This window comes from Microtus pennsylvanicus, chromosome 4, assembly GCF_037038515.1.
Source record: "Microtus pennsylvanicus isolate mMicPen1 chromosome 4, mMicPen1.hap1, whole genome shotgun sequence".
NCBI lineage: Eukaryota > Metazoa > Chordata > Mammalia > Rodentia > Cricetidae > Microtus > Microtus pennsylvanicus.
Genome location: NC_134582.1, coordinates 38928897 through 38952757, shown reverse-complemented (window position 1 = coordinate 38952757; position 23861 = coordinate 38928897). Strand labels below are relative to the sequence as shown.

At 38.7% G+C, this 23861-nt stretch overlaps 1 protein-coding gene and 1 long non-coding RNA gene across 5 annotated transcripts in view; one reads left to right on the top strand and one right to left on the bottom strand.

Moving 5' to 3' along the window:
* LOC142847743 (uncharacterized) overlaps window positions 1–8397 on the bottom strand; it is a 56407-nt gene extending 48010 nt beyond the window's left edge. The window contains exon 1 of the long non-coding RNA XR_012910294.1: window positions 8323–8397. This is a non-coding gene — a long non-coding RNA (uncharacterized LOC142847743). The remainder of the gene's footprint in view (window positions 1–8322) is intronic.
* Window positions 1–23303, top strand: part of Myot (myotilin) — a 40576-nt gene extending 17273 nt beyond the window's left edge. The window contains exons 1-10 of one of the 4 annotated variants that reach the window (XM_075968736.1): window positions 6439–6556; window positions 8986–9522; window positions 13522–13696; window positions 14501–14602; window positions 16756–16802; window positions 17325–17457; window positions 18278–18485; window positions 21712–21877; window positions 22384–22517; window positions 22676–23303. In XM_075968736.1, coding sequence (XP_075824851.1) covers window positions 9170–9522; window positions 13522–13696; window positions 14501–14602; window positions 16756–16802; window positions 17325–17457; window positions 18278–18485; window positions 21712–21877; window positions 22384–22517; window positions 22676–22848 — 1491 coding nt within the window. In that variant the 5' untranslated portion in view covers window positions 6439–6556; window positions 8986–9169 and the 3' untranslated portion in view covers window positions 22849–23303. Of the gene's footprint in view, window positions 1–6438; window positions 6557–8985; window positions 9523–13521; window positions 13697–14500; window positions 14603–16752; window positions 16803–17324; window positions 17458–18277; window positions 18486–21711; window positions 21878–22383; window positions 22518–22675 lie in introns of those variants that run through there. The other 3 variants (XM_075968734.1, XM_075968735.1, XM_075968737.1) reach the window with 3 other exon arrangements.
* Window positions 23304–23861: the final 558 nt, after the last annotated feature.

Genomic DNA, 23861 nt, shown 5'->3' with positions numbered 1-23861 from the left:
CTATCCTACTCCCTTCCCAAATTCATATACTATCCCTTTTTAAAAGCCCACTGCATCCACTCAGTACTGCCTGTATGGATATGGAGATAGGACCATCTGCTGGAGTATGAGGATGAGAACCTGTGGATTGCTTCCAGACTAATGTGGTTTGATGAACCAAGAACCCCTGAAAAGTTACCATGAACACCCCCCAAAAAATTACTTTGCCCAAAAAAAAGCAGGAAGAAGTTTGGAGAGAACTATAGCCAAGTTCCCTAAATGATTGTTTATAAATGTTTGTTTACATTTAAAGGAGAATATGCTATAGAGATTTGCATTGGCATGGATCTTGGTTTATTGATACAAATTTAAGATCAATTTTGTGAGACATATATATATATATATTTCTGCTCTTGATTGATGTTTACACAGCTTATTTTAAAATGTAATGTATAATTAAGAAATATAGATTAATAATTATCTATAATAGTCAAACTTGTGGTCATGTTAGACAGGTTTTCTAGATGTACAGAGATATAGTTCAGATGAATAGTTATTCTTCAAACCTTTCAAAGACTACAGAATATGGCACTTAAAATATTTTAAGAACTTGGGACTTTTCATGACAATGAGACATATCTGCTCCTGGCAGCACCAATCTATTTCAAGAGGATGATGGGCACCAAAGAAGCTCCTTATAGTGTTGGTTAGCCATTTGGTAAAGAAACTGCTTTTGCCTGGACTGCGTGATGAACTGGACATGCAGAACCCACAGACAAATGACTGCTGAACTTGCCTAAAGGTGAGACAATCCTTTGGGGTTCCTGCTTCATGAAAGGCTCTGCTAGATATTCTGCAGGACATGGAAAAATGTGACTGACAAACTGCCAATATAGGTGAAACCGTCTTTGAAATTCCTGCTTCGTGGAAAATCTGCTGGATACTATGGCCCTGTAAGCTGAAGATGGATGCTTCAATGATACAAAAGAACTTTGAGTGACTGTCCAGGCAGTAAGATATCTCTGTCAATTCTAGAGTTTTGGAAGTTGCTTACAATGCACTTCCTGCTTACTTAGGTAATATTATATCTTCCTGGAGTCTTTCATGGAGTTAAGAAAAAATAGTTATAATTATAGTTTTCGTTAGCTATGATAATAGATAACATAGAAATAAATATTGTAACTGTAATTCTTGCTTGATACTTGTCATGTCATATGTTATTTTACTATGTTAAAGTTGAAACCTTCCTTTTTATTTAAACAGAAAAGAGGAGGTAATGTGGGATTCCCTCTGTATGCTGTGAATATGATTGGTTAATGAATAAAGAATCTGCCTTGGCCTGTGATAGGATAAAATAGAGCTAGGCAGGGAAAACTAAACTGAAAACTGGGAGAAAGAAGGGAGAGTTAGCAAGACACCATGGAGCTGCCAGAGGAGAAAGACACAAGCTGTCAGCTGGAACCTTGCCGTTAGGCCACAAGCCTCATAGTAAAATATAAAATAATGGAAATGGGTTAAATAAAGATGTGAGTGCTAGCCCATAAGAAGCTACAGCTAATAGGCCAAGCAGTCATTTAATCAATACAGTTTCTGTGTAATTATTTCGGGCCTGAGGAGCCAGGAGCCAGGAACAAACATGTGACTCTCGTGTGTGTGTGTGTGTGTGTGTGTGTGTGTGTGTGTGTGTGTGTGTGTTTTAACAGGTCTTGCTTATTGCCTCACTCAAATAATCTTCATGCCTCAATCACTCAAGTGACTTAAATTGCAGGAACATTCCATGGCACTGAGCTAAGTGGACATTTAGTAACTGTGAAAAGAAAAGTTTATTTTTATTAATTTAATTATCCAAATTAGTTTTAATGGGTGTTTCACGTATCAACAAAAAGAAATATGAAATAAACTTACTTCTTAGGAGTAAATAAAAAATAAATTGGAAGCATAACTTTTTTAATATTTTCTTAAATAATTTTCCTGTAAGGTAATAACTGTGAGAGGGTAACACATATGATCTAAGATCTACCTTATGTGAAACTTTACACTTTTTAAACAGTTCTTCATTTAATCTTGATTTTTCTGATGGTGCTATAATCTCTCTTCTATTCTGTTCGAGTCTATTGTTTCACTCTATTCTACTTTGAGACAAAATCTCATGAAGCCGAGGCTGTCCTCCAATTCATACACAGTTGAACTGGTGATCCTACTCTCCACTTCCCAAGAGCTATAATTACAGACGTGTAACACCACACTCAATTTACAGAATTTAACCCAGGGCTTCCACATATTGCTAAAACACTTTACTGTAGTCTGCTGAGCCCTAGCCCCTACTATTCTTATTTTCTAACTCAAAAATGCAAAAGCCTTGTTCAAGGTAACAGAGTTAGTAGAATATTTCCACACCACATTTAGGCAGTAATGTCTCTTACACAAAGGATATGCTATTTATTTTTAAAAATGTGTTTGAGAATCTTGAGAAATGGGCCAGTGGTTAAGAGAACATGCAATCTTGTAGAAGAACCAAGTTTGGTTCCAGGCATTTATGATAGGCAATTTACAACCACCTGTAACTCCAGCTCCAGGGGAATCTGGTGACTCTGACCTCTGCAAGCACCTGAACTTACATGTACATATTTACATGGAGACTTACATACATACACATGTATAGCATAACTCCTATACCTAAGGCTCTGGGGGGAATCACTAAAGAGATTGTCTAAGGATTTTAAGAGCCAGAGATTAATGGACCTGGCACTGTATGTGCCTAAAAATGTCTGTATATTCTGTAAATCAGTTCTAACTGCTGTTTTAATGAGGATATATAAATCTCCAGAAAGAACCTTCATCTATATTTCTAGGTTGGTCTCTAGGGCTCAGCTAGTTTCTGAGATCTCCAAGTAGGCAAAGAGTACCTTCCTCTATGAATAAACGTGCCTCATAGAGTCATCGATGAATGGATGTGTGGGGCATAACTGATGCTGATGTTTTTAATAAACAAAAATTTACTTATATTCTATATCCTTGTTTCTCTACTAGACTTTCTGGGATGATTATCAATACTGGTTTTTAAAGCTTTTCTTCATGGGTATACATCTTTAATGTAAACCTTTTGTGTTTTAAGAATCTCGAAATTATAATATCTTTCATGAGAATGTGCCATCCTTAACAATAAAATCATTTGTTGAAAAAAAGCTACTGGGTAAAATTCTTGAAAAGCTAATACATTTTTCGATGAGTTTTCCTGTTCTTTCCTCATAAATATTCAAATCTAGTTTGACACCCACAGTACAGTCTGTTATGTTATTCCCCATATTGAGTCTATGAGCAGCTATTTGGTTTAAGCTGGTAACCCAGGTATTGTTTACATGCTGCCATTATCAAAGCTTAGAGTGTAAGCATCCTGTCTAAGGCTGTGCTACAAGTGCGCGGTAGAGTGGATTCCCATTCAGGTCTCCAAAATATGTGGTTTAAAAAAAGATTAATGTGTCTACAAAGTTATTGAGCATTACAAATTCATGCTGTCATTATTACTCATTAATTACACGCTCATAGGACCCATAATTCCTTCCTACTTGAGAATATAAGATGGAACTGAAGAATGCCAGAGTTGACAGCTCAAGTCACAAGTGTTATTTATATATTCCTTCTCACTATATATCCACAAAGAACTTCAATAACCATCGTGACATGTGACCTGATACTATTTTCTTTGACCCTTACTCTCCTTTCTCCTTTTATCCTCAATGTGACCTTTTTTTTTTTCTTAGTTGATAGAACAGGAGTGAGCTCATCAGACACTCAGTTCAGCCATTAGAAGGAACTCTCAGGACCATTTTTAGCTTCTTTCCATTTCAAAATCAACTATGCCTATATATGACAAGGGGGGAGGCAAGGGATAGTTAAATAGCTATTCTTCCTCTAGGAATGATAGGACAAGGAATTTCCCTAACCTGTGGCAGGCAAATTTAAGTGAGATACTGGGATGTAAGTACATTTTGTGAGGCACAAGGATGATTGTGTGGGGAAAGACATGTGAAAAACCCTTTTTTGTAGATCAGCTGAAATAAGGTTCACCCCCCACCCCTGGCATCTTAATGATTTTTTTGGTATAAAAATTCCAACATTCTTGTCAAACAAGCCACCCTTCAAATAGATACAAATGTGAGGAGGCTGAAAACACTCAAAAGAGTAAACCTTTGGTTAGAGGCAGGAAAACAAGTTCATAATTGGTTATTATTAATAAAATCCTTAACTCCTGCAGATGGTATCAGAAAGGAAGACTGACTTACTATCTTAGTCAGGGTTTCTATTGCTGTAACGAAACACCATGACCAAAAGCAAATTGGGAAATAAAGGGTTGGTTTTGCTTACTCTTCCATATCACAGCTCAGCACTGAAGGCAGTCAGAGCAGGAATTCACACAGGGAGGAACTCAGAAGTAGGTGCTGATGCAAGAATCTTGGAGCAATACCACTTACTGACTTGCTCCTATGTCTTGCTCAGCCTGATTTATTTTTACATCCAGGACCACCAGCCTAAGAATGGCACTACCCACAGTGCTCTGGGCACTGTCCCATCCATCACTAATTTATAAAATACCCCCACGTGCTTGCTTGCAGACAGATCTTACAGAGGCATTTTCTCAGTTGAGGTTCCCTCCTCTCAGATGACTCTAGCTTGTGTCGAGTTGGCATAAAACTAGTCAATATATTTACCCTTTCTAAATTATCCCTTGATCCTCTAGTGTAGGATGAATTTTTTTGCCTTAAGTCATAGATGTTATTACATGTAGCTCATCTTACAACTACCTAGCCACAACAACAGGTGAAGCTCAATGAACAGAGGATACATAGAACTAAAATTCTTTCTCAACTATAATACTCAACTATAAGCTACTCTGTCGAAACTAGGTATATAGAGGGTCTCTCCTTGCCATTTTCTGTAATTATCTGGTAAGATATATCTCAGACTTTAACTCTGTGACACCTCAGATCTAATGGCTCCCCTTCCTTGTCCAAATCAATTTTTCCTCAGGCAAAGTCAAATGTCAACCACTGACAACTGATCTCTTGCAGATAATACTGTATATTCTGGCTCCTCTTGTTTTTATGTCTTGATACTGTGGATTGGAAGGATTTGTCCCTCTTGGAAGAATTTGAGATATCAGAGAGCAGGTGTGCTAAAATATTTTGGGAGATTCCTAAAATAAGACTTTGTTGGCAACCACCTACACATTAAGACCAGCATACTTTTCTACTAAGCAATAGCCATGTCCTAAGACAGCAGCTACCCAGTTTTCCCTGAATAGCAATACAAGGCATATGGACATGGTCAGTTGTGGAGAGATTTTTTAGGCCATTTCTCACTTTGCTTCAGAAGTGACCTCAGCAATCTTCTCATCCTTTGGAGTAGCTGGGACTACAGGTACAGAACATCAAGCCTGGCTATGAGGAAGAATTTTATATTACTCACATGTGTTCAAACATATATTTTTAACCCTAATACACATGTTAATTAAAACAAGATTTGAGTGCCCACCTGTGAGGCAGGAGAATTGAAGCCATTGAAGGGCAATAATCCTAGTTGATTGACCTGATCCTCAGGCCACGTACCTCATTTACCAGCTCTATTGATTTGAAAACTGGTTCTTCTGTAGATATTTACATGCATACACAAAAATGGAAACCAAAAAAATCACAATGGTCTCCAAGACAAGAAAGAAAGAAAGAAAGAAAGAAAGAAAGAAAGAAAGAAAGAAAGAAAGAAAGAGAACTCTATGTTCAATGTAAAATGAGATGGGGCAAAAAATGCATTGACAGACTTAATCTTATTTGTTGACTGCTTGGGAGTATTAAAACTCTGATAATAAAAATGTTAGTTCTTAGAGACATATGCCAGGCAGAGTCAGAAAACTTGCTAAACTAAATGACACTTTCCACTTGCCAGCCTTCGGGTCAGATGTGCCCATGACTCTGCTGTCTGGCACCCGCCCTGACCACTCCTCCTCCTGAAATGCACTGTTTGAATCAGACTCCACCCCCATACTTATTAAGCAAGTGAAAAAAGAGAAGGTTTCAGTACCAGAGTGATGCAAAGATCAATTTGTAGTCTTTCCCCTACTGGTCCTCTCACTTGAGAAGAAAAACTCATCCTCAATCTTCTCTCCCATTCCATCCTTGTCTCACCAATGGGGAAGATTCAAAGACCCCGACCCCACGTCGACACATGAGCAAATCAGGTTTTCTTCCACTTTTCCTCTTTTCACTATCTTCCCATTTAAGCTGGCCAGCTTATAGTCAAAATTCGTGTCTAAAATAAAGAAGCCTGTGAGAGAAGCTCATGTAATCCCACTCCTGAAATATCACCAAGTCATCTGAGATATTGTTTAGATTGTGGACTCTTACTTTGGCATGCCAGCATAGGTAGATGGACAGGAAGCACATCAGATGTCACTGTCTGGCAGCTGATAAAAGTCAGGGTGCTGCAATACTAAGCCCAGAGTCACATTAGCCTGAGGGAAGGAGATGCTTCTCCCTTCTCTTCAGTAGTGGGCTGAGCTGAGCTGGCATCTTCTGAGCTCAGGGTAAGTGTCTGCCTTATTTGTCCTATGGTTTGAGTTTTGTTTGTTTGTTTGTTTTTCTTCATTTCGATCAGAGGCATAGGTGCAAAGGGGATCTTCGGATTTATAAAGAGAGAGAGAAAGAAAGCTAGCTGGGAGTTACAAAATTAAATGGTACTGTACAGAATCTTAAAGATAAAGGAGCCTGTTCAGTCCACTGAAACAGGGAGGCTTGTGCAGAGGACACAAGCAAAGAGAATTTGCATCCTTATTCTAAAGCTTACTTTTCCTAGGAAAGATTTGTTTGATCTGACTGGAATTATGTCCCTGTACTGTGTCCTCAGTCCAGTCTTTTGTGAAAGTCTATGTTATGCTAGAGGGAATTTTTAATGGTTAAGATTAGCAAATATTACCTAATAAATTAAGAATTTCTAAAGTATTTTTATAATATGAAATAGCAGAATACTTTGTTTACAGTCCTTAAAACTGAAATATCATTAATAGAAAAAGAAAAGCACTGTCAGAATCTAATAGAGAACTGAACTGTGGAACAATCACGACAAACAAGAAGTGAAGTTGTCTGGGAAATACATTGTTCCATCAACATTTTGTGAACATCTGATGAAATATTGTAGTGACATGGGTAAAATTTTTGAAACAGTATATATTTACCTGAGCTTTAATAATACAATATTATTACCTAAGGAAACTGGTACCAACATGCTTAGGACAGTCAATATTCAGAAAATATGTATAAAAAAATTGAAAACTCTTGCTGGAAAATATCTCCAGCCTAAGTCTTAGACAGTTAGTCACAAGCCTGAATAACTGTCCTGTCCGGGAAGAAAATTAAGAACCAAACTCTAGAGTCATCAAAGAGACCCGCTGCTATAAAACCAGTTGTCTTGAAATAAAGCCGTTTTATTTCAGGAAACAAAGGTTTCTATTAAACTGCCCCACCCTCGGCATCTTTCTCCCTGACGATTAAAAGGCTTCACGTAGGTCATTTCTACAGTGCATTCTGGTTGCTAGCATTTGGGTTCAGAAATTTGAAATTAGGGAATTCATAAATTTTGAAGCTTTCTCTCTTCCACAGAGCCTTTTCCCTTGCACCTTTGCCCCTGCTAGTGATAACTTAACTCTAGCCTGCTGAGCAAATCTCTAGCATGAGGTGACTTGGTCTGGATGAATCCTGAACAGTATTTCCCTCCAGACTGATATGCAAATCATTATACAGCACCCAGATTTGATGGGTAAACAATTCGGGAAAACTTTACAGCTAAATATTTGGTTCATCAAAATTTCAGAGTTTCTCTATCTTACGTGAAGCAAAGTAATATATTTTAAATTAAATCATCTGATATTTTGAATAAAAACAGTGGGTATCGCAGTAACTTTCAGGAACATTTGCTCTGGCCCTTATTTAACATAGCAGCAGGAAAAATCAGAGGCAACAATAACCCTCAGGATGGACTTTAACAGCAAATGAGGAAAAACAAAGATCTGGTGTGGGAAGACAGAAAGGCCACTCACTCCAGCAGTGAGAGAGAACCACTGCATCCTTCATTCCTTTATTGACAGGCTAGTTTCATGGCATATTGTCATGTTTTAGTTATGACTATACTTACGGATCGCCATTGAAAATAACAAGAGGAACTAGAATGATTCCAATGCTAGCCTAAATTACATATTAAACAAATAAACTAGATAATTAAGAAACCATTGAGGTCAATAACAAGAAAGTATAATTTAAACATAACAAGAAAAATGACATTTGACTTTGCACTTACGGTCTGTAGTAACTGTTATACATATAGAGACAAGCGAGCACACAGTCAGTCCTTAGTCTCCTTGTCCTTTGGTAGTGTGCTCAATACTGAATCAAGGGCAGAAAAAGAAGCAGTGAGGTATAATGGGAAAAGTTAATTCCAAATTGACCATAATAAATTAAATGTTTATTCTACTTTTTGAAATTGGGAAAAGGCAAATGTTAATTGCTGGATCAAAGGGGCACTGCTGCACTCTGATGAGAAAGGGGAAGAATTTGTCTTGATGAAGGCTGGCATACACTGACTGCTGTTGATTTTCAATCTTTACATCTTTGAGGGCTAGGAATCTACAGTGTCTCGATGAGAGCCAATCACGAGGCTCCAGAACTATCACCCGGCGTGACAACAAAAGAATTGCTTAGCAGAAAATGCTTTGTGGAAAAAAAAATTGTGGTGTATATTCTTGAAACCTCTACATAAGCCTTCACCTAGAGACGGGCAAGCACACTGAGTCGTTTTACTTATTCCAAGTAGGAATGTCACCTGGGCAACGACGGAGGTAGAGAGAAAGGATAGAAGGTTGGAAAACTCCACCATGAGGCAGCCCCTAAAAGCTTTTGCTGATAGTGTCAAGTAAACAATATGGTTTAGACTAATCTTGTAACTCCCCCACCCCCTTTTCAGAAACATTATTCTTCAAGAAAAACCTGCCGAAGCCAGGAGTACAGTGTTCTCCAGATCTCAGCAAGCGGGGCCGCACTACAGTTGCTTCTGACTTGCTGCAGCCTTCTGTATTCCCCTCTCTCAGCCTCACCGTCAGGACTCTACCCGTCGGGGAACAAACCCATCTTGCACATACCAGCTAAGCATGTTCAACTACGAACGTCCAAAACACTTCATCCAGTCCCAAAATCCATGTGGCTCCAGACTGCAGCCTCCAGGACAGGAAGCCCCCAGCTTCCCTAGCCAGACCAAACAGTCCTCCATCGTCATCCAGCCCCGCCAGTGCACGGAGCAGAGGTTTTCTGCCTCGTCCACAGTGAGTTCTCACATCACCATGTCTTCCTCGGCTTATCCTGCTTCCCAGCAGCTTGCTGGCCCCAGCCCAGCCCAAAAGGTTACTGCCACCTTTAGCCAGTCTCCAGCCAGCTTCCTCAGCTCTATTTTACCATCTCAACCTGATTACAGTAACAGTAAGATCCCATCTGCTGTGGACTCCAAGTAAGTGAACCTGTGTACACTGCGTGCGCCATGAGCTTTATCCGGGGAGATCTCAGGGTGAGCTGCTGTTATTCTTTAGAGTGCAAATCGGTAGTGCGAGCTTCATTCTCACTGAGCCAGGAAACTGGCAGTAAGAGGTCATCTAAGCTTTCTCCAGTGTCCAGACGGAGCGGGACTCAAATTACCTACTATCGCACACAAGTATATCCTTATTGTTTAGCATCTTCAGAAAGAAAAAAGAGCAGATTTCTAACACACCAGGGAAGGGTGAGCTTTCTGCTTAGCTCTAAGCTAAGTTCCTCTCACTGCAAATTTAATTCCTCTGAGGTCTGGCTTGGCTGGGTTGCAGAGCACCTGTCTGTTCCTCTGTGTCTAGGATTTCCTCTGTTATGAGCAAAGGCTATTAAGTTTCTTCTCGTAGTCTTCTCTTCCTACCCTCTTCTCCCTCTAATCCTGACTATCCACTTGGCTAATATAATTTAAAATTAACACTTTTTAAAAAGTCTGGAACTCAGTCAGTTGGCCACTTGCATAAATGGTCCTTACTGGCATCAGCAGGGAGGCTGGAGCAGAAGAAGGATCGTGGTTTTAAGGTTTGTGTTGGTAGGAGAAGCTGTAACTTGTTGAATTTTGTCGGAAGGTCTAAATCTAGGAGCAAATACCTACAGCCTTATGCAAGCATGCGCTGTATTTCCATAGCCAGAGACTGTCCTGAAGGAACTCAGCCCGAGGAAGGGACACCATGTGGAGTTGAGCTTTTTTTAAAACATGAACAGAATACTTTGTACTTATTTAAAGTTAGGGCTATCAGTTTTCATATTTCTTGGCTGGCGAGAATATCAGTGATTAAACGAGAGGCATCTCAAACATTGTCTGGTGGACCATGTCTTGTTGGAGTCTCAGTGGAATACTTGCTGGTGTCTCTAGATTTGTTTAATGTTGTACAGAGAAAGAACCATAAATCAGCATAGAAGTGGAAGGCTTTCCTATCCAAAAATAAGCTGATACTCATGCAGTTTACTTGTATGAATTATTAGAGTGTTCACCAAATAAGATGACTGAGCTAGTTTTTCTAAAAAGTATATTATTCATTGAAATTCCAGAAAAGCAGCTAAATTGACCATAGCAGTTCAGCTTGTAGTGAAACCTATTTTGTACTTTTAAAAATAAAAATTAGGACACTCACAAACAGATTGGTATTCTATAGTTATTAAATTGAATTATATATAATGGCTGATGACTAATAGTTCCTGCTTTGGAATATAATATTCTCATAGTTTTGACTTAGTATTTTAAAAGGTCGCCTTCCTCCCCAGCTCCCCACAAAATCCCATTGAATTCATTTCCTACTTCTTTCTTGTTCACAATTATTAATATGATAATTCTCCACATAGTTTCTTGGTATTTCTAAGTTTCTTATACCGGAATTTTAAATATATAACCTACTCTGATTGTAGTATTTCCCTATTAAAGTCTTTCAATCCTATTCCAATTCTGCTAAAAAAAAAATGTTATCAAACGAACATTCACAGAGTCTCAACCACATACCTAGCTTTGCGCAAAACTAAAAAGAGGCAAAAATAGAGACGAAGAAAGCAAGCCTAGGAGGTCTCCAGACCAGAGATCAAAGGTCCAGCTTTAGCTGTTCCATTTTCAGCAACTGTAGATAACTCTTCTAATCTTGCCATCGCTACTTGATACCCATTCTGAGTCCAGCTGTATGGGGTGGAAAGCCCTGGCCCTTGAACATTTGTGCACAGACCTCTCATTGTCATGAAGGGCTCAGGATTGCTCCACCTTCTAAAGCAATCCCTTGATTTCTGACCTAAAGACTCTTGAAAACCTTACCTCGCTTCTCAATGATAGGAAGTTCTTAGGCAATGGTTTTAGCAGTTGTTCAAAGAGCACAGTGAAAAGTGAGTGGCATTCTTTCATTCTAATTATTCCTTCCAAAGAGCTTGCCATGAGGCATTCCGCAAATAGCCTGCTTGGTGATCCAGTTTTCTGAGCTATATCATATTTAATGATCAGGATTAGTGGTGAGGAAAAAAAAAGACCTCTAAAGCAGTGTAAAAGTAATATAAGTTTATACAAAAATATTATAAACTATAATAAAAGTTTATAAGTAAGAACATATAAGTCTAGCGCATATGCCACCAAATGTGCAGACAGTGAGGTTGTGTAGTCAATCAACTAACTAAGGATAGATATCTTGTAATTCTCAGGCTTAGCTGTCATTAACAGTCTTTCGGGCTTTCTATAAAATATAATGATGAGAACAGAATTGTCTGAGTCTGATTCACTTTATCAAGCACTTGTGGCTCTCAAACAGATGGGACTCTAGAACTGAAAGACATTATAAGTATTTATCAGTGCAAACACTACGGGACTATTAAGGGGCTATAATATTTTTTAATTGTGAACAAGAAATTAATCATTGTGAATATAAACATATTAATAATTGTGAGCTTCAAGGAAAAAAAAGGCCAGCGCTTTGGCCTAGGAATTTAATCAAGGGAGAGGGCTTCACTATTTACTTCTATTTGATTGATTTGACTATTTACTTTATTGGACAAATCAGACAACTGGAAAGCTCAAATATCTAGATTGTAAAGGGAGAACGGGCACCATCAGGTTCAAGATAGTCTATCTTGGCTCAGCTGGCAGTATCTCCCACAGCTGTGCTTTACAGTGGTGGGCATGGAGTGGCAGGTGACTAGTGGTGGCACCTGTTACTCCCCAGTCTGTTTACATTGGACCCTTGGGATAACCACCAGGTCACAGAGTGGCCCCAGTCCACAAAGGGAAGGCTCTGGTTCCACTCAGTCTTTATTTCCTCTGCATCACAAGTCCTTTTAGGAATCTTGATCTCCTTTGGATCTGGATGACTAGGGAATATTTATCATGAGCATCGTAAAGTCTTCCTTAGAGCAGTGGTCAGTTTCCCCCATCAACTAGAAGGATACAAGTTTGCTCGCGTAGGGTTCTAATTCATCAAAACACTAGGAAAAGTTTGATTCACCAAACAGCTAACCATACCGGATTTTCTCATTGCTGTCCTTGCTCTCTACCAATGTCAGTATGGAAATTTAAAAGGGCTCGGGATAGCTTAAATAAACATTTAGGCACCGCATATGATATAAGAATTAAACTCTTCAAATTATTTTCAGATTAGTGAATTTTTTCCAAATCCTTTTTTTAAAGTTATGTTTCATGTTCTATCTTCCTCTAATTATCCTTTTCTTTCGCTACCAAAAACTAATCAGCTTAGCAATGCAAAAGAAATCATCACTACTTTAAAAGTTATGTTTATATTATTCATTGGTTTGGTTTTTTTTTTTTTTGGATTCCCACTCCTCTTCCTTCCTCCCCTATTTCTATGCAGTGGTTTGGATCATTTGGGGTATAAAATTAACTGGAATTGGAAATTAATAGGAAAGCCAGAGATCCCATTGAGGAGCAGGAGAACTATAAGATACAGGTGATGTGCTGGTCAATTCAGCTCTAAAAGAAAGAGCCATGATTGGCAGTATTTACCAAAATCCCTGGTATAAAGACTTTGACAACATCAATTTCAAGCCCTACTGGGATCACACGTTACTAGAAAGAGATGCTAAAAAAAAAATCAGCCCTCTTGAGCCCAGGAGAGGCAGCTGAAGCACACTACTGCCTGATGTCCATCTCTCCATCAGACAAGAAATTCAACAATCAGACTGAAAGAACCTGAAAGCTCCCTGTAACCATCACATTCTTTAGGGAGGATCTTCTAGATGTCCTCTTTATGAGTAAATCCCCACCCCCCACTGTATTAGTTTTCTCCTGCCAAAAGAAAAGATAAAGTAGCCATTCTTACAGCATCCTTCTTGACAGTTATCAGGGTCATTGGTGTTCTTGACAACACTAGAAATTCTAAGTGGTAATCTCAATGTTTCTAAACATGGCTTACAGAATGAATTCAATTCTATCATTTTCATGGTTTTTTTTTCCCCTTTTTTAAAGCTATCAACAATCCTCGGTTAACCAACCAGTAAATGCCATGCCATCCCAAACTGCAAATGCTAAGCCCACTCCAAGAACTCCTGACCATGAAATCCAAGGATCAAAAGAAGCGTTGATTCAAGATTTGGAGAGAAAGCTGAAATGCAAGGACACCCTTCTTCATAATGGAAATCAAGTGGGCAAGCTATCTGTTGTTTCATACAGAAGGCCAATTACACTATTAAAGATCTAATTCCAATGTGAAAATTCTGAGGCTGAGAATATAGCTCACTGGTAGGACACTTACCTAACATCAGGTTGATACCCAGTACCACTACACACACACACACACACACACACACACACTACTTCTGTCTCTCACAGATCTATGGCCATAGAGGCAGCAAGAAATAGGATTCACCCTTTTAAAGAGGAACATTTGCTTGTTTGAACTCATTATTACTCTAACATGACGTCCACCATTTGGGTTTCAGTAATAAATGGATGAAGTATTTTTAAAAAAAACCTAGATAATACAAGGAAACTTTTGCCTTATACATTATTTTCTCAAAAACTCAATATATTGGCACATTTCTACTCACCCTGTCCTAGGGTTTTGGAAAAGTAGAGACGAGAGGATCAGGAGTTCAAAGTCAGCTTTGACTAGATGAGTTCAAAGCAAGTCTGTGACCCATGAAATCTTCTCTCAAAAAATAAAATAAAATAACCATCACCTTCTCACAAAATGTCTGTCTGCCAAGTAACTAATGGAAAATGTTATCAACTCAACTTTTTGTACCTTAACAGGTGTAATTCTTATATAGATCTTAATATACAATTGAATTAGTTGCTCATCTTTGAAGACAAGGCTCCTTAGGAAACATAGAAACTATAATTCAAAACATGGGAGCACAGTTTGAAGTTCTGACTCTTAAGAGTAATGGTTGTCCAGGTATAGCAATTCACACACCTCTTACCAAATCTCATCACCGCTCTCTAGAGGCTGACCTATGAGGAGAAGATGGCTCGCAGGTTGCTAGGTCCCCAGAATGCTGCTGCTGTGTTTCAAGCTCCAAACAATGATGTCCAAGATTCTTCACAGGTAAATTAAAATGACTGATGTGTAACTGTGACCTTTGTTTTTCTTTTTGACATAGGATCTTTGACCCCAAATCTGGCCAAATCGATCCTCCTTCCACAGCTTGCTATGTATCTGGGACCACAGAGGCACACAACTCTGGCCAGCTTCAGGCAACATATTTTTTTGTTGCAATGTTTAAGTTGTTTGATGTTTTCAGGCATGTTTGTGACACATCTACCTGCTTCTGCCATGCTCCCAAGTTTAAACACGCCTTTTATTGAACAAACAATAAGATAACTCTATTGAGGGCAATTAAAATTAAAATTAATAAAAGCTCATTTTCCAGAAAAAGATTAACTTCAAAATAGAGTGAATACACACAGACTTGCACCTGACCAAATTAATTATAACAGGTGGGAAAGACAAACTGAAGGGTGATTACCCTTCAAGCTGCCTGCTATAGCCTCTTAAATAGTCTGCAAGACTGTGAGCAACAGAGATGGAGCTGGGAACTCATTAAGAAAATAGATATGAGATAAGAACGAAGACTTTTGTTTATATTAAAGGCAATTAGACCAACTAGAAAGGATGGATGACAGTCTAATGGGTAAGAAGTAGATCTCAGACACTGAGCAGTTCATTCATTCAGCCAGTTTACATGGAGCGTCTACTGCATTGAACTCAGGCCACAGCATAGGCAGTCATAGCCAGGATCAGACAACTCCATCTCTTCTAGTAGAATTACTCAAAACATTTACCTAATATTTATGACAGTGTTTGAAAGGAAGGTGGCAGCACCGGCACAAAAAGATAGCAGCAGAAACACAACAAAGGGAGAAAACACAAACCTTATTATTTTATACACCCAAACATTAATCCTAAGTAATAAGACATGTCCAATTACAGTAACTATAAGCAAAAGTATATCTCTGCTGTAATTGAAATACTCTACTTCTGAAAATAACATGGTAAAACCAAAAGATTTTTTTAAATCTTATTTTTAGCTGGGCACTTGGGAAAGAGAGGCAGGGAAATCTGTTGGTTCAAGGTCATCCTGGTCTACAGAGTGAGTTCCAGGACAGCCAGAACTACACTAGAAGCCCTATCTTGTAAAATAAATAAATAATAAACACATAAATAAATAAAAGTAAAAATAAAAATTAACAAAACAAACAAAAAACAAAAACTTATTTTGAAGATTTTGAGTTTTATTAGATTATTAGGTTTGATTTTCGTTTTTGTTTATTTTTCCTAAAGAAATAGAATGATTGCTGAATTGGTAAACTGTTTTGACTTTTTTTTTAAGAAATCTTAGACTAGACAAATTTTTTTAGATTCTTTTGAAATGCTAAAATGCATTGGCTGAAAAGATTCATCCCAAAATAAATGTTTGGACTCAGATTTTCTGTGTTCCTATTCAAATACTTCAGAGATATTTGGACTGAGAGTATATTTTCTACTTCTTTTCATTCTTCCACTGTGCCAAGAACAGCAACATTTCTACACAACAGGCACGAAGTATTAATCAGTTAATTCGGTTATAATGTTCATCAATTCTTGACTTTATTCTCGAGTAGAAACAATTTTTTGGCACTCAATATAAATCATAAAAGGTAAATAAATATTTCTTTATTTGGCAGGAGCTAATTCATGTTTCAAGTCTTTTTTTATAGTTTTAGCCATATTTCTAATGGTGTCCAACAGGATGTTTTTTCCATGAGCTAAAAGGAGAAGTATTTTCCAGTCTAATACGTGTTTACTGTTGTTGGTGGTACTGCTCAGCAGTAGCCTGACACCTGCTGCCCAGTGCCAGCATAAGTGACCTCATATCTATTCCTGCTTCGCTAAAGTACAACCTGCACTGTGTCCCCAAGTCAAACACGCCAGGGGAACACATCACCCTTCTATCACAAAACCACTCTCTGAGAAGTAAGCGACCATCAGTGTTGGGTTCAGCTGACTTTTATAAATCGCACCTGTGAGACTATCCTGTTAATTCTTCGGAGTCCTTACTAAGGAAATGGTCGGGTCCTTTGCTGTGTCTAAAATGGAGTCATACAAAAGCCAGTCACAACTGAAGTAGCACAAACGTTCCTCTTAACTACACTTGCTTACCTTCATTTGAAAGGACCAACTGCATGTTAAATTTCTCCATTTGTTTTCATCTCAAGCAGCACAACCCGGAGCATGCAAGGCTGCAGGTTCCCACATCACAAGTAAGGTAATTCCGTTTAGTTTGTAAAGAGAGATGTATTTTGCTACCTAAAATGTTTTCCACTACAAATATTATATGTAGTATACATAGCCCTCAAGTTTACTATATTCTTTTAAAACACAGTGTGAATTTTCAAATGTCAAGGGTGATGCTGAAAACTTGTATTATTAGAGCTACCTTAAAGGGTGTTTTTTAAACATTTTGGTCAAATAGTCAGGACCATGCTTCCATGTTAAATAACTTGTCAGAACAAGGGAAGTGCAGTACTAACTACGAGGCGTACATTGATCAACTTACGGAACTCCTTTAAAAGGAGAGGGTTATTCAATATTCAGTTTGAACCAGATGTTTCTAAATTGTTGTGTTTCTGACAGTCATTAAATAAGCCCTTTGTGTCTGTCCCCATTGTCACCATGCCATCAAACCAAAGCAGAGAGTCTGGACTCTCTAGCGTGATGGCTAATTGCACTGTGCGAATGGAACAAGCAAGGACATTTCTGCACAGTCATTATTAAAATATTGTTGTAGAAGTAGATCGTCCTCAAGAGCAGAGGCAAATGACCAGGATGCCATCCAGGAGAAATTTTACCCACCACGCTTCATCCAAGTGCCAGAAAACATGTCGATTGAAGAAGGACGATTCTGCAGAATGGATTTTAAAGTAAGTGTTTTTAAACATGTCAAGGATGCATTAGCGATGGGACATCACGTTTGGGGACTTGTCCCTCTTCCCAAACTTTTGCACCAATTCTGAATCTGGGCTGACACAAGTTATATGCTGGTTGTGCCACCTTCCAGCTGTGTAAACTTAGACAAGTTAAATAAACCTGGACAAGTTTATCCTCTCTACATTTTGTTGCCTCTTCTGTGAAATGGGAATAACAAATACTACTTACCTGATAAACTAGGAAGATGAGCTTAGTAAACAGATGTCCTGGATACACGCACGCACGCACGCACGCACCCCCGGCTGACTCAAACACCTGTAGTTGTCTATCATCCCTTCAAGCTGCTCTGCTTTCTTCTTTCCTGGATTTTCAGACTAGAATAGCGCTCTAGCAGAAACCTCGTCACATTTTGATTATCCTCATTCTAAGAAGTTTTCCTTGCAAAATATTTTTCCAGATTCCCTATCAATGAGAGTTACTGTTTATGTTGAATGTCTTTATACAAAAACATTTAAATAACTAATATTAATGGACAAAATTGTGGTGTCCATATATCTTGTGGAACATAAAACATAAATTAATGTTCTAGAGAAAGTAACCAAAGGCGTCTTAAAGAGTTTGAGGCTGTATTCGAAAGGAATTAGGTGTTGTTTGAAATAATCTAAAAACAATACAGTAATTTCAAGTTTTTGATTTCACAGTAAAAATTTACAATAAATGTATTTTGAACTCCTCCTTTCCACTTTTGATCCCAAACCCAGATGACAAAATTGTTAAAATCATAAATGGAAAACTGCTGTATTTTATTTGTAGGTGAGTGGACTGCCGGCCCCTGATGTGTCGTGGTATCTAAACGGGAGTCCAGTTCAATCAGATGAGTTGCACAAAATGATAGTGTCTGAGAAGGGTTTTCACTCGCTCATCTTTGAAGTGGTCAGAGCATCAGATGCAGGGTCGTATGCCTGTGTGGCCAGGAACAGAGCCGGAGAAGCCACTTTCACCGTGCAGCTGGACGTCCTTGGTAAGCCTCCAAAGAGATCCTTCGTAGACAGCCTGACTGAAAATGAAAGAGTATTATAAAAGAAAATATTTCAAAGATAAGTCCAGTGAACTTCAAACTTAAAGCTAACATCTACAGAATCTAGAGCAATGCCAGTTTATACTTAAAACAGCAAAAAGACATCTTAGGAGGAAACAGTAAAATTACAGTGCCAGATCTACCACCAGCTCTTTTCTAGAAAGGTAATAAGGAGATTTGTAATTTTATTTTAATTACTGGGGGAGGGGTGAAGAAGGGGTTCGTTTTACAAATCCCAAGTCACAGTCCCTTGAAGGGAACTGGAGGCAGGAAATGAAGTCAGGAACCTGGAAGTGGAACTGAAGTCAGGAACCTGGAAGCAGGAACTGAAGTCAGGAACCTAGAGGCAGGAACTCAAGTCAGGAACCTGGAGGCAGGAACTGAAGCAGAAGTCATGGACAAAGCTACTGCTTCCCAGGGCTTGTTCAACCTGCTTTTTCTTTAAAAAAAAAAAACTTTAGTTAAAATATAATTACATCATTTCCTCTTCCCTTTCTTCCTTCCATCTCCTCCTAAATCTCCCTTTCCAGCCCCTCTTGTGCCCCTCCCTTTATACTATCAAATTTATGACCTCTTTTTCTATGAGGATTTTAGATAAATAGATGATATTGATGGATAGACAGACAGACAAAGAATAGATACCCCCTTGGTATTTTATAACTAATTAGGAATTGCATCCCTGGGGAAGACCAGTTCTCCCACTCTCAGCAAGCATTAGTTGCCTGTAGCTTTTCATCTAAGAGTGGAGCCTTGTGACGTTTCACCCTTCCATATTAGCACATGTATTGGTGCCCTCCTTGTTCAGGTCTTGTTTAGGCAACTATGTGTTACCATGTCATGGGTGAAGGCTTTCTGTCATTAATAGTCTATGGTCAGACTTCTTGTTCCTACTGCTCTTGCAGCCTTTCTGCCCCCTCTTCTGAAATGTTCTCTGAGCTTTTGGTGCAAGAGTTGTGTTGCAGATGTATCCATTGAGTACCCTACCCCATAGTTAGTTGTTCTCTGTACTTTGAGCAGACTTGGGGTTTCTGTTGTGGTCTCCACCTACTGTAACGAGAAGCTTCTTTAAAGAGGGGTGAGCATTACACCCCTTAGCTGTGAGTATAAAGATACGTATTTAGAATGCAGGGAGTCTTTAGCTCTACTGGTCTAGGAGAGCGATAGTAATAAGTTCTCTTCTAATATTCATGACCTCACTACTCCTAGGTAGCTGGCTAGCCTTCCAGTGACAGGCATGGTTTCCCTCCTGTTGAGGCAGCTGTAATTCCAGTTAGAGAGCTGCTGGTTACTGCCAACATATGGGTGTCAGCACTGCACCCTTAGGTATATCTGGCAATGCTAGTTCATCAGAGCTAGGCAGGACTATTGATTGCTTCATCCCTTTGGTATTATGAAAGCTAGTCCTTGGAAGGAGACTTTTCATCACTTGAATCCTGCTGCTTCCCCTCTCTAGCCCCCTACCCTCACATGGCCCTTTTTTACTTTCCTACGGTTTCTACAGTTAATACAAATCATATGCTCATGTCTTAGAATTTGGATCTAGGAATCACATATGAGAGAGAACATAATATTTTTTTATGTGTCTGGGTTATCCCACACAATATATTTTTTTAATTTCATCCATTTACCTGCAAATGTCACTATTTTATTTCACTTCCAGCTGGATACTATTTCATAGTATATAGGTACACATTTTCATCAGTCACTGGTCAACTGAAGGACATTTAGGTTGTTTCCATTTCCCTAGCTATGGTGAACAGAATAACAATTCACATGGCTGATCAACAATTGGCAGAGAGAATATTATATAATTTTGGATGAAGTAAATGAAATAGTATAAGCTTTTGTTGATAAAACTAGAAGAGGATTTCTAGTAGAAACTTTAGCCTGATAATTATCTTCCCTATAGTAGGAAATATAGCCATCCTGACTCAGGATGATACAAAATTGCCATAGGCTGTCATAATGTAAATCCCTACTTGAAAAATGGACACCGGCTGTTAATTTTTAGCTCTGCCCTATGTTATATTTACTATGAAAATGGTGTCTAACCATAACCAAAAAAAATCATATTTCTTAGAAAAGCAGGTTCTGACAAAACTCTCACTTCACACTGTGGCATCATAGCTCTATAAAAACCCATGCCCAGTTTTGAAATTTTACCATCTAAGGACTTTAAATATATCCTACATAATGCTTTAAGCTATGGTATTATTACCTCACAGGAAATATTTAATGCATCATTGTCGGTTATATAAAAATCTGCTAAGGTTAAAAGATGAGCAATGTCCTTGAGCTTATACTCTACCTAGATCAATGAAAGACCTTTAGGACTGAGGGACCTCAGCCAAAGGGGGAATAAAAGGAGTGAGCAGGGAATAAGACACATACATGCATGCTCGCCCAGTAATACACTTCCCGCTCTTCAGCTCTGGGTAAATCATATTTGTGCCAGTAGCTTCATAAACAATGTCCTATTCCTACTGAAAGAGAGCTTGGCTGGAACCCATCCAGTCTCTTCCCTTCTCCTTTAGGAAATCCACCTTCAGTGTGAGCTCACCACTTCCCACTGCTTCTCCTTGGAGGTGGTTGTGACGACTGACATCTGCATACTAGCAGTTTACAAAGCCTCTTTTCTTTCATATTCATACAGATCCATCTTATGAATTTGTTTGGTTTTGGTTTTTTGTTTGTTCCTTTGTTTGTTTTGAAGGTGTAGTGAGCGATAGATAAAACTGAGGCTCAGAGAAACTAAACAAAAATTTTCCAGTTTTACAAGGCTGGAGGAGCCAACAGAGACTTGGTTTTGTGGGGTTGAGGATCAAGGCTACAGCCCTGCACAGGCAGGACAAACACTCGACAGCCAAGTTGCATCCCCAACCAGGATCTGAACTGCAGATGTCTGCTACTTTTCCCATTATGCCTCCCTGTAGACCAAGTGACTTACTTCTTTTAATAAAACATGGTTAAAACTTCAATAGATCATTGCATTCCATTTTAAGAACTCTGAATATAATAAAATAATAATGTATGTTATGGTCTTTTACCTAAAAGTAAAAAGGTTCCCAATCCTGACGTTGCTTTTTAAAGCTTCAATGTCAGCATACAAACTTCATAATATTTTAATTTGGTTTAATATTTTCTGTATTGATTTCCTACCACTATCCAGCAAAAGAGCATAAAAGAGCGCCAATGTTTATCTACAAACCACAGAGTAAAAAAGTTTTTGAGGGAGAGTCAGTAAAACTAGAATGCCAGATCTCAGCTATCCCTCCACCGAAGCTCTTCTGGAAAAGAAACAACGAAATGGTCCACTTCAACACCGATCGGATAAGGTGAGACCAGACTCTCCTCATTGGCATATACATTGGTTGGGCGAATATGGTTATACTTCTTATACATATTATAAATTATGAAATTATGGCCTTGGGTTGTCTATTCTTAAAAATAAATATTTAAGTCAGATTGAAGTAATCCTAAAAATAAGGCATCACAGAGCCTAGAGTTCATCTTTTTTGACAACAAAGAAGCATGGCTACAGGAAATAAATTATATGAAAAGATTAAAAGGAAATTATTTGGGGGAAGAGAGAGTATGTATATGAGTTTCTAGAGATCCAGCCTAGGGTCTTATGCTTGTTAGATAAATACTCTACTACAAAGAGATACCTCTGCTCATAGGTGGGGTATCTAAGTTTTGGCATTGATTAGAGTTAGTCTTGGAGTTTTCAACAGCCTTTTATTACTAATTAAGTTCTATAAGGCAGCCATATCACTTAAACTTTACCTGAAAGAAAAGAATTTTAATTCCCACACCTTAGTTTTTGTTTGTTCCTTTCCAGCCTATACCACGATAATGTCGGAAGAGTGACTTTACTGATAAAGGATGTAACCAAGAAGGATGCTGGCTGGTACACAGTGTCCGCAGTCAATGAGGCTGGCGTGACCACGTGTAACACAAGACTTGATGTCACAGGTATGTCACAGAGCAGCTCAGCTTAGCCAGGGAGCCGAGAAACACACAGCTCAACACGGGGGGGTTTCCTCATAATCATTTTCCCGTCCTATCTGCCGCTGACTACGAAGTTCAACTACGAATTTTAAACTGCTCTTCTAAATTTCTGTTTGTTTCAGCCCGTCCAAACCAAACGCCCCCAGCTCCCAAGCAGCTGCGTGTTCGACCAACTTTCAGCAAATATTTAGCGCTTAACGGGAGAGGTTTGGATGTGAAACAAGCTTTTAACCCAGAAGGAGAGTTTCAGCGCCTAGCGGCTCAATCGGGACTCTACGAAAGTGAAGAACTTTAATAACTTTGCCCACAGTGGAAAACACAGCCTCACTATTAGCAATATAGCTGATGACTTTTAGGAAAAAAAAACTCCATGGCTGTATTAACAGCTTACGGCTTTACTTAGGTCGTATAACTAACACGCATTTAAAACATTATTTATCCTCTGACTCTGGCGTAGCCTGTCTACTCCTCTGACCTGTGAAGCCAACAGTAAACTGAGTTTATGGGTTTATATTGTAAGAGACTGTCTTGAGTTACAGTTTCTTAGAGCTTGAGTCCTACACTTTTAACAGCTATGTGTTATGAATCAAAACCTTTTTAAAATTGCTAATACTTGCAGTAAAGTGTATGGGTATTGCTTAACACACACCGGTTTACCTGTTTTCTCTTGTAGGAATACTAACATGATATAGATTATTTGAGTGTTCCACAATTTCATGTCAAAAGAATAAAATTCAAATAGTTAAAACAGACTTGTCTCAACTTTACGGAAGTCTGGAATGATATTCACAATCAAACTTCTGAACTTCTGAGGTTTTTGTTTTGGGAGGGGTTTGTTTCTTGTTTCTGTTTTTGTTTTGTTTTTATTAAGACATGGTTTCTCTGTGTGACAGCTCTGGCCATCCTGGAACTCCTCTGTAGATCAGGCTGACTTTGAGCTCACAGAGATCTGCCTGCCTTTGCCTCTCAGAGTGCTGAGATTAAAGGTGTGCGCCAGCACCTCCAGGCCAAACGTCTGGATTTTGTAAGTGAAAGAACACACAGCAAAACCTGTGAATAACAAAATTCCAAAACACAGAAGTGCCATTCCCGAGAAGAACGTGAAGCTCATGTCATAGGCCATTCCATCTGAAAATGCTTTCCATGACTTACACGTCAAAGGCAGCCACAGCGATGCCAACCACAGTCCTCAGTTTGTGACTTTATGCTCACCAGAGTAACTGACAGTGGAACAAGAGCCATCTAAAGGTCATCTCTACATTTTGTATATTGAATGTAAATTCCAAGTCTGGGTGCTTCGCCTCCTAC